The sequence below is a fragment of the Antennarius striatus genome, chromosome 24, assembly GCF_040054535.1.
Source record: "Antennarius striatus isolate MH-2024 chromosome 24, ASM4005453v1, whole genome shotgun sequence".
Classification (NCBI taxonomy): domain Eukaryota; kingdom Metazoa; phylum Chordata; class Actinopteri; order Lophiiformes; family Antennariidae; genus Antennarius; species Antennarius striatus.
Genome location: NC_090799.1, coordinates 441,994 through 458,679, shown reverse-complemented (window position 1 = coordinate 458,679; position 16,686 = coordinate 441,994). Strand labels below are relative to the sequence as shown.

Sequence of the window (16,686 nt, the reverse complement as noted above, 5' to 3'; positions counted from 1 at the left end):
TTGAGAACACTGGGAAAGGCTCAGGAGAAGGGATCAAACCAGTGACCTACATCATCCCCAGTGGCAAGAAAACACAGTTCTTAGCGTATCCCTGTGTCTGCATGAGACATCCCAAAAGTAGCATTGACCACATGTTCTGTCTCTTATGTTAAAGGTTTATGTTTGTTTTTTCATTAGATTCTAAGTATAGTTTTAAAAAAAACCAGCCAGAAGTAATTCTTTAAAATCTTGAACATCAGGAAAAATAAGATTTTCACTTTGCACGGTCATCGGAATCAAATATTGGTGAATTATTGACTGTAATGTAATATAGACTCTCCCTATGCACCCCTCCTCCGTCAGCTGGGGTCGGAGCTGATCGAAAGGGAAATGGGTCACTTCAACATCCCACCTTTTCCTAGATCCTGGGAGGAGTCAGGGCCTGGTGGCAGGGGAAAGAACAATGGCAGGAAATTGGGAGAGGAGCGAGGGAGTTCCTGTTGGCAGGACGATGCTGAAGACAAGAGCAACGGTGCATGAGTGGCTGCCGGCCAAACGCCCAGAGCAGTAGGAACTGGGCTCTCCACGACGTGTAAAAAGATGTTTTGGAGATTAGAATTTCATATTTCTGACATTCGAAGGGTGGGATGTTTCAGTAGGTCCTGTATCGTACTGAAATTGCTTAGAAAGCAAACAATCGTCATTCCACTGGCTAGTCAGGTCAGGTCAGTTCAGTTCAGGCTGTTTGAATCCAAGAAGAAGCCAATGAATCCCCTTTTCATGAAGCCTCAGAGCGGTTTGACAGTCCAAACCAGACCGATCCAAGAGTTGAATTATCAACTGTAATGTATTGTAATTATTGACTGTAATTCAATTAATCTTTTATCGTAAAAAAATAATTGAAAATATGAAGGAAGATTTTATATTAGGTGGGTATTAAATAGGCTAATGTTGTTATCAGTACAGTTAAAATGTAGAAGTTGGAATTTCTGAGATGCGGGAACTTCAACCCAAAAAACTCTCTGGGTGATTATGATTGGTTGCCAGGAACAGCGGTATTGGAATAAAGTTTAAATCTTGTTTCGTCTTCAGGTGGAAAACCAAATGTTGGATTAACTAAATGCAAAACTTTCCCGATAAGCTTGACTAGACAAAAACAAGATTCCTTTTAATTAGCATTTAGCTCAACAGCACGATGAAGTACAAACTCTCAGATGAGGTTCCACAAGAACCCCCAGATACAAATTCAGTAGCCGCTGTCTTACCAAGTTTGCAGATGATGGCAGTTTATTTACACCCAAAACTGTGGAAATGAGACCCAAATTCTGCTAACTGGAGTATCCTTAAAGACAGGTTTGGTACAATAGCATCAAACAGCTTTAACGTCATAACTTATGAACATATCTACACCTCTGATGTCAAAGAATGGAGGCTGATAGCTCTTCAAGTGAAAGATGGCGTGTTTGGAGATCCACAGCTGCAAAAGACACAAAAGTGGTGCAACGCCCTGGGGGGCGTGAACTCCCCTCATGATCTATTCACACCTTTGATCGTGACGTCCTCCACAGACACACCCAACCCAGATAGCTAAGTGTCGTTATCGCACTGAGATGAGCTGCTCAGATAAGCCGTACGCCTTACGCTTCCTGCGGTTCCACCCAGGTGAGGTCACATCTCATCCATGCCGCCGGGCCACATAGTTCACCCCAAACCCTGTGTTTGTGTGCCCTCCACACCCTCAAGCCGCGCCAAAAACTCATTCCATTGTTCTCAAGAGGGAAACATCCTCATGTACGATCATCCCAGATCATGCAATGAGCCACGCGTGCGTCCTTCTGTCTTATTTTGAATTGATCGTATCCGTCTACCTTTTGTTTCTTTGCATTCCTAACATTCCACCACCGCTGTCACCTGGGATGGTAAACAGTTCTGTCCAAGCATTCACTTACAGAAGGGATAAAAAGGAATTTTCCTTCTTCATGGAAGGAAAAGAAACCTCAGCTTGAGGTGTTCTACCGCACCTGTTGTGTAGTTAACTGACGTTAGCTCACATTTAGCTTATTGGCCCCAACAAACGATGGGACCATCGGGAGCTATCAGGAATGTACTGAGGTTTAATTAAATATCGACTCTCTACTCATAACTAACGGTCCGTTTATTTCTATTTCCCAAACCCAAAACTTGAAGTTGAAGCTTTAGGTTTCGGCAGAAGCGTTCGGAAGCTGAGGCAGTAAACAGGTTTCAGACATGAGCGTGAGGAAGTGTTTGTTACCGGCACAAAAGAGCCGAGGGATCAAGAGTTCAACGGTGAAGTATTCTTAGAAACAGGAAGCCTGCGATACATCCACTGGTGTGATTTCCACTGAGGTAAATAAAGGGAGGTGGGGTCTGTGGGATCAGTAAACAGATTTGATCTGCAGAGATCCCCTGTTGATTAAGATATTCATGCCACCAATAAAAATGGTTTGTTCATTGGTGACAAACTTCTTAAGAAAAATATGTCACTTGCTTTTTTCCGTACCTCCTCTCTCCACGATGCTCAGAAAAGACGATATAACACTTTTCCTCTGGGATTTCCGAGTTGCACCTGGACGCATGTATATTTTGGACGAGGAAGAAACGTTAGGACAGCCTGTTTTGTCTGGAAACACTATTCATTTCAGAGGAAACATTTCTCTGAGTTCAAACGAGGAAACTCCACCCTTCATTTAGTATGTGGGAAAGTAAATACCTGTGGTAAATTATCTTTCCTCTGCTTTTCTGGGTAATGACATGAAAACAAACAAGACAGGTATTAGGAAAGATATAATTAGCATCAACGTGGAAGTAAATCAGCTTATTTTTATTTACAGAATTATGTTTTAAAGTATCAGGCATTTTTGATTTATTGACAAAATACGGTACAAAAAGGAGGACTTCAATTGTTTAAGAACAACGCTAATAAAACACACCTGGGTCTTTTATTTTCGTTAAACCAAAAGTCTTTCTTTGAATTTGGGAAAACACATTCAGAGAAATTTGGTTTAAACACAAAATATATGTACAGTTTCTGTAGCTTAGCATAAACACTGGGAAAAGATTAGCAAAACCAGAAGTTGGTGTCAATCTTCTTCTCTATGCATCGTTTAAACAACTTTACATCAGATTCACTTCCTGTTCTTAAAGCTGAGACCAGCAGCTCAGAAGCTCTCATCCACAGCAGGAGGTGACAGAATACATCGTCACACTTACTGTAAAGTATTTGTTCAGCATCACATCAGTGATCAACATGAATCACTTCCTGCTGCATTTGCTTCCTGTTTGTCAACCTTTCTGAAATTTAATCTGAAAAATACCCAACGTCCTATTTTCACTCCTTATATTATTAATCAACCTGCTGCAGTTTGAGGAAGAAAAAAGATTAGTACTATATAATAATATATTTAGAGAACAAAATGCATACTTCTGTCTCACTTGTATTGACAAAAAAAAGCATCTACAACCTACGGAGGCTGAGGAGGGACACGCTAAATAACATTAATTATCCACGCTTTAAAATATAACAGAGCATGGCCGTTCTCTGCTTCCGTAACAAACCTCTGTTCACATCTTCCTCTCATCTGTCTTTCCAGCATCTTGGAATAAACGTGAACCCTGGAGCTGACTCCTTTATCGGTACATCCCTAACATCACGGTACTTTATATTTTCACTTTCTTCCAGGCAGATTTTACTATTCTTGGCCGAAAGGCATCAGTATTCACAAAACTCCCAGAAAAAAAAAAAAATCAGAACCATCTTTTCAAACATCGTAGACAACTCAGTCGGCTAAAGGTTTACTCCATGTGATGGGAAACTGCTAGTTCCATGTTTCAGTGCTTCACTTGGAGGCGTCTCCCTTCTGTCCCATCAACACCTCCCTGAACATTTCTGAGGTCTTAACAATGGAGAAACTTCTTCTTTCTTTCTTTTTTTTTTTTGGCGAGAAGGTCTGTGTAATATCTTGAGAGAAGTTGAAGGGACGGTTCGTCAGCGAGGTGGAGGGGCGACCCTCACACGAAGGGGCTGTCCGATCTGAATATGTCCGAGTAGCTCTTCCCGTTCATGTGCTCGGTGTGGCTCTCGATGCTGTAGCAGCGGTGGACCTCGGTCAGCGACGACGCCACGTAAGAGGCGGAGCGGAAGAAGTCGGCGTTGGCGAACGTTCCGGCGAACTGCATCCGCTGCTGATTCCAGTGTCTCCTCAGGACGCTCTGGACCTGAGAGAAGGTTCGTATCGTCAGTAAAGACGCACTTTCTCGCCCGAGTTCAATCGTAAACTTATTGCTACTCAGAAAGACAAATCTGGCTTTTTCATCAGCTTTCATCGGCTTTGAATCATAAGTCTTGACTCACCTCCCCATTGAAGAAGCAGAATATTGTAGAAACCAACAGACCCTACCCATGGAAAAAAAGAAAATGTCCGTAAATACTCAAGACAGGAAATGGTTTAAACTCAAACAGCTGTGGATGTAGGGCTGGCGGCGCCATGTGTTCCCGCTCAGGAAATATGATGGTCACACGGTAGGTTTTTGTGGAGACGCTGACCTGGTAGTGCATGAGGATCTCCATCACGTACAGGTAGATCTCAGAAACCCAGTGGTCGTCCGGCTTGTAGGGCAGCAGGACGAACTGGATGCCCAGCAGCGGGATGAGGATGAGGGTGGCCCTCACGGCCCTCATGTACAGGCTGGACTCGGCCTGGTGGGTCACCCTCAGCTTGGTGATGAGGACCCGCACGATGTTCAGCAGGAAGAAGAGGTTGACCACCAGGGCAGCGCAGATGGGGCCATGGATGATGTACAGCAGAGACGTGTCTGAGCTGACCCAGCACCTGTGATCACGTGAAATCACGTCAACGCACGATTCAGGACCGACGGCCACGCCAAATTAAACAGAAGACTCACTTGTCGTTGTAGTAGCAGTGACGCGCGACTGAATGTATCACCGCCGGCACCAGAGGGAAACCTGCAAACCAATCCATTTGTAGCATCAGAGGGTCTTACCCCTCCCAGAACGTGGGGGTAAACCCTGACTTACCCCAACCCAGCAGGTAATACCACACCAGATGCTGCTTTTCAGCAAACACGGCCACCACGATCAGCGTGTGCAGGTAGATGCCCTCACAGAGCATCCAGAAGTAGTTGCAGCTCAGCAGGTAGAGGTGGACGACCATGAGCAGCTTGCAGCTGGACTACAGAGGCAGGAAGTGACATCAGAGGTCAGCGGGTGGATGAAGCACCTGGAGGCGTTTGAGGCGAAGGCGTAGAGCTCACTCACGGACTCGTTGTACGTGTGACCCTGCTTCTTCACCACCGTGGTGAGCCAGACGATGGTGATGATGGAGTTCAGGACAAAAGAGAGGAAGAGGTTCTTGTGGAGGGTTATCCTCTGACAGCTCAGGCTCCTGAAGGCGGCACCAAAAACACCCAATGTTCACGATTAGACGCGTCATATAGGCTTTTAATTTCCTTTATCTTCGATTGTTGTTCTTTACAAACGTACTTAAAATGGAAGAATATTGCCAGAGAGATGAGCAGCGACACCAGCGACAATCCGTGGCCGATCATGACCAAGTAGAAGTGAGTCATGGCCACCATCCGGTGGTGCGTGGTGTTGGCTTTGCAGCTGGTGAAGTTGGTCCACGTCCTGTTGCTGTCCGGGTGGCGGCCCCACTCGCCCGACTTCGTGCAGACTTTGAGGGCCACCGCTGTCGACGCAAAGTTTTCTCTTTAAATGTTTTATTTCAAGCGCAAATCAGGTGCAAAAACTACAAATTTGTCTTTGTTTTCAACAGAAAATAAGATTATAGACAGGTGAAACACATTTATCTGCTGTCTTCAGATATTTACCATGAGGGTCAAAGTCATCATAATAGTCCGGACAGCTCTGCTCTGTCGTGACACCGGCTTCAGTTTCACCCCAACACAGCCACCCGTCCCACGTCGTGTTGCACTGTAGCCATGCTGACACACACACACACACACACAGACACACACGTTATTTGGTGGCTGTGTTCTCATGAAGCCCTCAAACACTTCCAGAGACCTCCGGCCCACCTGGTGTCTTCGTCTTGCGGTGGGATTCCTTCACAATCTTCTGGAAGCACTCGTACTGGGCCATGGTGATCTGGTTCCGGGTGGCCTGGTGTTCCCCCCGGTGGTTCAGGGGCTCCTGGGGTTCATCCTCAGAAGTCGATGCCAAGAGCAGCTGAGGTGCAAACAAAACGAAGGATGTAACGGGAGACTGCAAAAGCCACGGAAGGCAAAGTGTTTGAGTCGGTCCGGTCAGATACCTGGCTGAGGGAGCAGAGAACCAGGAGGAACATGACGCCATTGGGACCCATCTGCAGCCTACTGGTTTCCTGTTGGTGGGGGAGCAGAGGGTGATGAAGTGATCACTTTCTGAAGCTTTGAAGCTTCAGTACCTGGAAGCACGACGACCTTCACGCCGATTCTGTTGGAGTTATTTTTATATTCGAGTCGGAGGAAAAGCTAAAACTGTTCGCCGGCCCGAATAATTCCCCCAAGGTCTCCAGCAGAAAGACGCTTCCTGAGCTGCAGCTGCAGGTTTGACCCGACACATGAGTCGCTGACAGGAGCCGTCAGACCCATTTTACACAATCAACAACATTAAATCAACACTTTTATTTCCTTTTTTTTCTGCTAAATCGGCCATTTTTATCCCCTCGTTATTTTGTTCAGGTGATTCTCTAACTGGTTAATACCTTATAATTCTAGCAGGACAGTTTTGTGACAAACAATATCCAGCTCTCCAACCTTCGCCCAAATGTAAATCTAAATAATTACATTTTGTCTCTAAATCCATGTTTTGTTTTTGTTGTTTTATGTCTAATGGCACATTTCCCCTTTCTGGACTCCAGGTTACAGATTTGTCCTCTTCCTTCCTCTGCTCTCCGCAGCTTCCTTCCTGCATGCTTATTAGGCATGTTGAGTAAGTTTAACCCAGATATAAATACTGTGACATGCATACAGCTGCAACTAAAGGATCCATGCACCGACTTCAATGCAACTGAAAATAACTTTCTGTGAGGTGTGTGTTCAGTGTTGTGGAAAATAAGGCAGGTAAAATAATTTGATTCCATCATGATAAAATAACACAACTGCAAAAAATGTAGTTTGTCATGATGTGCATTTTCCAGTATAAAGATAATATATTAAAACCAGATAACAGTGAAAAACTTCCTGGAAATCCACAAGAAAATCTTCTGATTTGAACTAAAATGCCTCATTTTAAGATTAAAATCATGTTTTTTTCCTAAAGATACAGATACCAAGGGGAAGAAATTAACTCACTTTCATAATAATGTGGTTGAAATTTCATCTGCATCCAATCCTATGCATCCCAACATTACATAAGGCAACACTAAGAGGTTGCACAATCGGTTAGAAGACCATAGTGTGAAGGAATGTTCTTGCAACATGGAATATTGGAGTGTTAACACCTAATTTTGCATCTTAAATCACATATTTAGTCTTCTGTCACACTGTAGCACCAGATTGAGTCTTTCTACAACCTTCACTTGCAAACTGAAGAAATATTTTATGATGTCTTTCTGTAGAAACACTTTATATCTCAAGTTTCTTTACGGGTTACAGAAAGCAGGACCTTTACCATGAGGTAACATTTATTAGAAACACACATTAGACACATCCCATTTCACCTCCTCATGCAGGAGCAGATGGTGCTGTTAGGTGTGATGGAAAGGTTTGATCGGATCATTGTGGGGAATTCTTTAGCTTTCAAGGCATCTTAGGAGCCGTCACTCATTTTGTCAGTTTATTCTCTTGAGATTCTTACAAACATGAATATTTACATTCAAAAAAACTCCTGGGAAACATGTCTAAAATATTTTTATGTGTGTGTTTTAGTTTTAAATGTCCCGCAACATAATGCGTAGATGTAAAAATACACAAATATAGATCATTATCCCTGTTCTCAGCTGTAGATGAAGTAATCAGAGTACATGCTGACAACTTGAGGGACGAAAGAAGCTCACCTTTAAGAGGAGGAGAAATAATCCTTCAGTTTCAGAGGTCTGCTTTAGTGTTTCTGCTGGTGAAGTCCTTCAGGGTTTGTGTTTCCCACCAGAGTCGGAGTCGACAGCGAGCCGCCCTGATAAGAACGGGCTGAGCTGAGGATGACATCACACATCACCTAGGGAGGGACATCCCTGAATGGACGTGACGACCCTCAGATCTGAATCGAGCTCATTCAGCTGTCACATCTTACTTCCTGCATCAATCAAAGCAGAAATTTAACCACAACTGAAGAACTATTATGAGCTATAATTCACTTAAAATCTATATTGACTCAATAAATAAGAATCTGTGTATTTGTTCAATAACTGTAAAAAATTAAGATACAGTCAACTTTAAAGCCCTAGTTACACTAAAAGAATTTAATTTATGATTTTGTTTTCTTTGGCTCTTCTTTTATATTTTTTGCTAAATACTAAAACTTTGAGGATTGACTTTAAGGGGTTTAATTTATGATAAATATGCAGTTTATTGCTCTTTTTTTGCTTTGCATATTATAGAACAGAAATTTGAGTTTTTTAGTTACAGCGCCCTCTGCCGGTACGAAACTCCACGTCATGCAAAGAATCAGGTTACCATGGCTACAGCGATGCGCCCCCATCAAGCGGTTAGTGTTCACATTGTTAGAACGAAATTATTCCAGCTGAAGGTTTATTTTATTGAGATCATATTTGTTTGTGATATTAATAGTAATTCATGTAATTTAATCCATATTCAGTCTGATCAATAAAAGTGATATTCCTTTATAATTTATTTTTATTCTATGATGTAGAAGTGTTTCGCTGAACACCTGTTGACATGTAAAATCTAAAATAACTTGTTTTGTGCAGAAGCAGAACTTGCAGATGTTGTGAGTTTTGCGCCAAACCAAAATGAGCGGACAGGAAACGATCCATCTGTTGACCTCCGACCCCAAGCCGACCAATCACGGGTCTGGATCGGGAAACGTGCGGCGGAAAGCGATCCCAGCCCGGGATGTGTGTCAGGAGGAGCCGCTGGAGACCAATCCCGTGTGCTTTTATTGTTCCGCTGAAAAATGCTCTTCAGGAAACGTGTTCCCATCAGGTGGTGCTGGATCACGACCCAACGCGGCCTCGTCAGTCCTGATCCAGCATCCAGCTGCTGACAGACGGGTCGGTTCATGGAAACCAACCGGAAGAGATCTGAACCAAAAACCTGCTGGTATTCACAGAACAGGACAGTTTGTGCAAACAGATGTCCTTGTTTGGCCCGAAAAGGATGCAGAGTCATGAAAACTCAACTTATAATAAAAACAGAGCAGGTTAATAATTAATAATAGTTTATTAATTCAGCACACAAAAAGCTAAGACGAGTGACACGACCACCGTTACAGAGGAAAGAAACGAGAGGAGCACGATATAGAAGACGTCAAATCAATACGAATACGTTCAGCGAGAACACGTCCGACAGTCACATGATGCAAAACAGATGCCGAGTCGTTATATACATATAAAAGAACATGTGATCGCTGCACACAGTCTCACACATAAAAAAACACTTTTAAAAATTTACAGTCGTATGACGGAAGACTAAAAACGGTCAAATTGTGGCTGCAAACGTGGAGTTTAACTGTAAATATTGCTAGCGGATGTTTTCTGGTGTTTGTGTCTTTTTTTTTTTTGATCCAGACTTTATCGATGATCAATAATCAATCATCTTTGTAGTACAGTATTTACACACTGAGTGTTCTCATATTAAAGTGTACTGTGCTTTCTGTGTGAGTCATGTTTAAATACACGCGTTAAAGATCTGATGCCCAAGCTAGCGGCTAAGCGGGGCTGTCACTAATGTAAATGCTAATGTAGCATCGCAGCACGAGGACTGAGACAATGAATGGTGGTGCTAAGACGTAATGTCTGCACTGTGTAGCGTGAATACGTCTGCGTGCTAACAGGCCTAGCTTAGCTCAAGTTTGAGAACTTGAAATTTTGATGTGAGACTTTTAGGGATAACCACAATTCAACAAATTCATCCTGAGAGAATTTAAACAATATTTATTGATATGTTTCATACAAATTGACCAGAAGGTGCAGAATTCCTCACCTGGGCGCCAAAAAGAATGAAATTGATGGAAGTTCATCAAAACTGTCTTAGATATTATCCAAATCCATCTCCTGGGACACATTTTAGATACCCTAACCCTAATTTTACAAAGTCACTCTTGATTAACAGGTAAATGTTGTTGTTTTTGGCTATTAAACCAGACTCCAAACCCCAAAGATGTTACAAGTTGTTTAAAAAAGATGATAAGATGAATTCATAAATTGGGGAGACAAAGATGAATATTTCAGCCTCCGTTCCTTCTATTGCAATTTGAATGTTCCCACTCTACAGTCTCATAAATCTCCCAAAAAAATGTTTTGTGTTTGTTTACCACAAGATGCGCAAATAAAATGCATGAGCGATGCCTAAAATAATCACAGGTTCCATTCTTACTCCGTTATAAAGGAGTAGTTCATGTCAAGGGTTACAAATGCTCAGATTCCATGTTTCCATTTCCTTGATTTAAAGTAAATGAGCCAAAATGTTCCGTACTGCAAGCCAGGAAAGCTTCTGCTTGTCTTTTAATTTACAGCAGACATTCATGGTGAGGATTAGTGCGCTACACACAGACCTGCGTCCGTTTTGATCCTGCAAAGTCACCAAATTGGACTAAAAGTAGACAAAGACTGCCTAAAGTCATCATATTTCATGATTCCAGGCGGTACAAGGTACAGACCATAATGCCAACACTGGGAACTGTGGGATATCGTGTTCGCATGGACACTTTGCTGTGAAGGATCTCGCTGGTGATCAGATTCAGGAGAATGAAATGTGTGCGCGCTTGTCTAACGGCAGCGTGACGCCGTTCCTGCTGTAGCTAACGAGCTAACGCGTGAATTCTTTGGCAAAGTTGTACAATCAGACGAATCAACAACAACGATGCCTGTCGGACACGAGTGGGGAACAAGTCCTGGTGGCAAAACGTGGGAAAAATATGGTTCGAGTGTTTGACGGGACATTTAGAAGCTCTGATGGGCGTTTGGCGTGAGTCTGGTCTAACTCCGTTTGGTCAGAGGTCGCCCCTCCCGGACGTGTTTGGCGCCCCTCTTGTCCGTCTTCCCCTTCTCCCTCACCTTCCTCAGGCGCCGTGGGGGCGGGGTTCCCCTCGACTCACTGTCCTCCTGAGCACTGGAGGTGTCCATCCCGTCTCGCTCTTCGGGGATGTTGGGAATTGCCCCGCTGCTCCCGTCCAAGATGTTCCTCAGGGAGGGGTCCTCGGGGGTACAGGTGGCCGTCGTGCCACTCTCGCTGCTACTCAGGTCTTGCTCCTCCCCGTAACGCCCCCCTCGGCTGTGGTGGGGCAGGGAAGAGGCCCTGATCGAAGGCCTGTCCCGCTCCGTCTCGCGGATGTTCTGCAAAGGCTCATTCATGTCCACCCCCGAGTCCAGGCTGGTGTCGTTGCTGCTCGGGGGGCGGTGGCGACTCTGGAGCTCAATGATGGAGTGACGCACCTGGGCCGCCGGTTTTCCATCTAAGGAGACAAACCAAGCCCTGGGGTGTGAGGACAGGGGCTTGCCCCGGGTCAGCTCCAGCAAGGTGCGCTCGGAAATCCCCTGCAGCTCGCCAGGAACGCCGTGGCCCCCGCTGAAGGCCTCCATCCCAGCTGCCTCATTCAGAGTCCCGGGCACCGAGACGGAGGATTCCAGGAGGTTATTGTAGCGTCCCCAAACAGTGTTGGGGCCTTGGCTTTGGGGGGGAGTCTCCAGAGGCTGGGGCTCGTCCTGGTTGCTCTGCTGTGGGCCACCACCACTTTGAGAATGGTGGTGGGGGACTTTTGGTAGCGTCTGGGTGTAGCTGTCTTTACTTGCGGGCTCAGTGTGAGCGTCAAACTCTATTCCATTTCGTGGGAAAGTGGCAGACTTGCAGCCAGACAGTTGCTGCTCCTGGGCGCCAAAAAGCTCCGGCGCCTGAATGATGGCCACCGGCTGGTTGTAGATGTGAACCAGCTTGTCTTGGTAGAAAGCGTCCGAGTTCATGTTGTTCTGCTCCGTCTTCTCCCGCAGACGAGCCACCTCGTCGCTGTTGATGTAATGCGATGTCGGCTGGGGACCTTTCATCCGATCCGGAGGAATGTTCTCATAGAAAGGCGCCGCCGGCCGACCCCCCGGATCTTCTACGTAGATGTTGAAGTTGGCCTTGTGTCTCGGCGTGGACAAAGGTTCGCTCTGGACGCTGCAGGAGGCGAGGCTGTTGTCCCCAGAGCGGAACAGCAGACCCTCTTCCATGTGGGTGGAGGTGGTTTGGTCCTTTTTCACCACCGTGAGTTTGGAGAAGCGTGCCGTCCTCCTCCGGGGGTCTCGCTGGGAACTTCTGTTTGTGAGAAAATATTTCATCAGGATGGAACAGATGTCTGGTTCCTTGAATTCTGAACAGGAGATTTCTTACCCGCAGTGACACAACAGCAAGGAAAGCAGTCCGATGACAACGGCCAGCGTTCCTCCCAGTAGACCCAGCAACAGGTAGCTGTGGTGGGATATGAAGTCCAGAGAACTTCCATGTCCCACGTAATCTAGAGGGTCAGATTTACAGACGCAAAGCCATCAGTCCAAACGTTAACACACTGCTGTATCTACATGAACTGAGGGACTTGATCTACTGCGTACCGTCCGATGAGGGTAGAGGGGCGGCGATCCAGTGGCCAAGATGGGAAGCGGTGTACGTCCACACGAGGCCATCGCCGACGGTTTTCACTATTCCCAGACCCTGATTCTCCCAGGAACCTTAAAAAATAAAGAACAGCAGCTTCATGTGACGTTCATGTGCTTCACAGGAGGCGCTATGGATCGAACACATGCAGAACCACCGACTGGGGGTCGAGAACCCAACTTCCAGTCGCTGAATCTTATCGATCACCTGTGTTTAGGTTAAAGGCCCAGGCTGGGAGGGTGTCAGCGGCCCTGAGGCGGGTCCCGGGTCCCAGCGGTAGGCTGATCTGAATGGGTCCTCGCACCTGGAGCTCGTTGCCGCTGGAGTACAACAGGACGCTGACGGCGGCCAACGGCTTCAGCTCGACCGTCCTGAACCCTGTGGGACGGGAACAGTCAGGGGCGTTACCTCTCAAGCTAACGGACACATTAGCAACACCTTGCTATGATCGCTAACCTGATCTGCCACTGCTAACGATGCCTGGAGTGCAGTTGGTGCAGTCTTTAGCCAGGTGGCGCTGTGGGACGGTTAAGTACGCCGTCACCGTGGAGACGTTTTGATCGGGCACCGTGAGGAGGTTCTTGGGGAACGTGACCTTCGTTTGAGACGAGCTGTCTGTAAACAGGAAGTAAACACAGGAAGTAAAAATAAATGTTCCTGTCAGTACAAGGAAGTTACCGCAAATGTGCCTGAGCAAAAGTCTTTTGAAATCTTTGTATATTTATGGACTTTATTTTCCACTTTACCAGGTAACTTCCCCGTGATGAGAACCGAGTCCTCAAACAGCCAAACGTTCCCCTGACTGTGAGGAAGCAGCAGCAACGTGACGGCGGAGAAAACTGGAGGACAAATAATAATGATAATAATATCAGATTAAGATGTTTTCTTCCACATAAAAGTTTGTACTTTCTGAGGCACTGAGTGAGTCGAGATTTTGTTCTTTGGTAGTTTTTTGCGTTAAAACTGTTAAGTGTTGACTTGTAGTCCCGCGGTGCCACCAGCAGGTGGCGGTAGTACCAGAAAGACCTTTTTTTTCTTTTGTGTTAGGGTTCATCTGTCTGGCTCAGCAGCACAAAGGGAGGCGCCTCTGATGACGCAGAGTGGGGCAGATCCCAACAGATGACACTCTTTATTGCCCCCCCCTCCCATGATTTACACCCCTGCGCTGAAAAATGCCACCTCCCTGTTTCTGAGTCCGATCAGAGGGAGAGACGCTGCAGTCAGACTCACCCCCACTTTACCCCCGTTACCCCCACCCTCCATCATGAGATTGGTGCATCCCATCCGAGCCCCCGCCCCCCCCTCTGGATGTTATCCGGGGCAGGACAAAGACTGTCGGTGGAGGAGACCCCGACTCCACGTCGCCGTGGAGACGATCAATAACCCTTCATAACCGAAGGATTATTGATCGTGAACAAACCTCTCAGACAAGCTGTGTGTTGTCTCTCTCTCTCACACACACACACACACACACACACACACACACACACACACACACACACACACACACACACACACACACACACACATCAATCTGTAATGAACATGAATAATGCAGGTGTGTGTAAACTAAAAGGAAGCGCCTGATTTTTGTCTCAGATGCAGATCTTTAACTTCAGAATGACGTCTTTTAATTTATGCAACTAAATATTTAGAATTTTTTTATCGTCATTCATTTTGTGTTTGTTTTTATTTATTTACCCCCCCCACACACACACACATCCCAGAGAGGCGATACTCACTCGGCCTCTTGCTACTTCTCCAGGTCAGAGGTCGTGGGACGTACCCCTGCATGTTGCCCAGCAGGGTCAGACCCACGCCCGGGCTGAACGCCGCCCACAGCAGGACCTCCCCTCCCTCCCCTGTCTGGGCGGAGCTTGTCAGGGTGTGGTTGACGTACACGCCCACCGTCGCCCCCGGCAGCGGCTGACGCGTCGCTGCGTCCCTCACCAGGACCTTCAGGGTGAAGCGGGTGTCTGCACGGAGAAGTCGTGTCAATCGGACCTTTAAATCGTTTTGTTTTGAACGACACAACTTTATTTATTCTCTTGGAGACAAACAGCAGAAATCAGAGCCGTTCACCGAACGCGAAACGTTCGCCCCGCGGCCCCCGCTCAGCACCGGTGACCTTTCCCTCACGTGAAAAAACCATGAGGCAGTTCAGCGGGAAACAAAAAAATAAACGAGAGGTAGAAAAGAAAAATCTACAACTTCACGTTTCAGCTTCAGAAATATTCCTACGTGATGTCACCTGGAAGGCGTTTTGCCAACACCTGGTGTAAATAAACCCAGAGGAGAACAGATCACATGCTGCATCAGGATTACCACGCTGCCCCTGAATGCCTCACCTGCTCAAACCCAACAGAACAGACTAATCCCCCAAATGTTCACATTAGTTTAATCTGATTATCGCACACGGCTGTCTGTGAATCACATCCAATATCTAATCAATAGCTCAGAAAAATGGATGGATGAGAATCTCATCAGATTGAAAGACTCGATTTTGTCTTGTGAACTGAAAGCAGTAATGTCTGATTGCCTCAAACGCACCTTTTGAAATCTTTCTGAAGATAATAAAGTGTAAACCTGCAGCAGAGCTCTTCCTAATATATACTTTAATGATGGAGTAAACCCAGCCTGGGGAGGGACACTGACTCAGATGTGACTCACCCCCCCCCCCCCCCTCCTCTGCTGCTCTCTATTATTTCTCCTCCGTTCTGTTTACCTGCGGAGGGGCTGATGATGCGCCCCGGGCCGGTCGGAACGGAGGCGGGCGGGTCTCCACCCGCGACGGTGAGGCCATTGTCCCAGAGCGGAGAGGAGGAGGAGGAGGTGGAGGAGGAGGAGGAGGGCAGGCCGCCCTCCCCCGCTGCTCTCACCGACACATCCAGGCAGAAAATCAGCAGCAGCAACGGCAGCAGGAGCGGCGTGAGGCGTTCGAGGACCGGCATGGCGAGAGGGGGAGCAGGCTCAAAGACATAACGGACCGCGAGAGACGAGGTGGGGGGAGGGAGGAGAAGGAGGTCCCGCGGTGTTCGTCCGAGTCACGAAGGCCTCATCCACTCGCGGTTCCTACGCTGATGCGCATTCGCAGGGTGTGAACCCCGCGGAGAAAGGATGCGCTGGTGCTGAGGCTGGGCGTGAGAGACGGAGATCGTGTGTGAAGAGAGGAGGTATCACTCTCTACAGTGGAGATGATTTCATTGTTCATATGAGGCTTCTAAACCAGACTCCAGATGGCATCTGAAGATTAACACATGTCTATTTTTAGTAATGATTAAAAATGTGAATAATTTACTAATAAAAAATACCCAACAATAAATTCATAGAGTCACAACTAGTTTAGGATTCCTCTTGATTTCATTTCAGGCTGCGTTCAGACTGCAGGCAAATCGGATTCCAGTCAGACTCCAAACATATCAGATTTTTAGGGCTGACCGTTCACACCGTATTTAACAAGTGTCCAAAAGGATCCTGATCTGTTCAGACTGGGCCACATTACTGGTCAATGTGACAGGTTGCTGTAGCGACGACATTGGAACGCACCTCCAAAGGTGATTTGAAACTACCTCCTGCGTGTGTTTTCTAGCCGTCCCACTAAAATTTATGTGGTGTGTGACTGTTCAGACTAAGTGGTATTCTATCCCTTTGTAAAGTGAATTAAGGACGTAGCTGAAAGGCATTCAACTCAGTCACAGCGCCCTCAGCTGGTCTATGATTGTAACAGGACACAACAGTTCCCCTTTTCTTGAAGCAATACTTTGTGTGAACGTAACGAGGTTAACTTGAAACTTAAACGGTCTAGTACCATTTAAAGACTTATTATTTTCCATGTTATCAGTATTTCAAAGTTCACTTCCCTCTTACAAACTGCTAACCACTGGTGGTTTACTGACCCTCAGTCCGCCTAGGAACTGGTTC

General features: G+C 46.2%; 2 protein-coding genes across 2 annotated transcripts; both read right to left on the bottom strand.

Moving 5' to 3' along the window:
• Positions 1-2,800: 2,800 nt before the first annotated feature.
• LOC137591311 (calcitonin gene-related peptide type 1 receptor-like) lies at positions 2,801-8,178 on the bottom strand. The gene is made up of 11 exons (XM_068309230.1): positions 8,016-8,178; positions 6,291-6,359; positions 6,055-6,205; positions 5,848-5,961; positions 5,501-5,705; positions 5,276-5,402; positions 5,036-5,189; positions 4,903-4,963; positions 4,544-4,829; positions 4,352-4,393; positions 2,801-4,215 (listed from the first exon to the last, which is right to left on the bottom strand). Exons 2-11 carry the CDS (start codon positions 6,339-6,341, stop codon positions 4,009-4,011), a joined length of 1,398 nt encoding a protein of 465 aa, XP_068165331.1. The 5' UTR covers positions 6,342-6,359; positions 8,016-8,178; the 3' UTR covers positions 2,801-4,008.
• Positions 8,179-9,368: 1,190 nt separating this feature from the next.
• On the bottom strand, positions 9,369-15,734 carry fam171b (family with sequence similarity 171 member B). The gene is made up of 8 exons (XM_068309632.1): positions 15,491-15,734; positions 14,508-14,741; positions 13,512-13,604; positions 13,222-13,380; positions 12,973-13,143; positions 12,723-12,839; positions 12,505-12,628; positions 9,369-12,429 (listed from the first exon to the last, which is right to left on the bottom strand). The coding sequence occupies exons 1-8, from the start codon at positions 15,714-15,716 to the stop codon at positions 11,115-11,117; spliced, it is 2,439 nt and encodes an 812-aa protein (XP_068165733.1). The 5' UTR covers positions 15,717-15,734; the 3' UTR covers positions 9,369-11,114.
• Between the last annotated feature and the right edge of the window lie 952 nt (positions 15,735-16,686).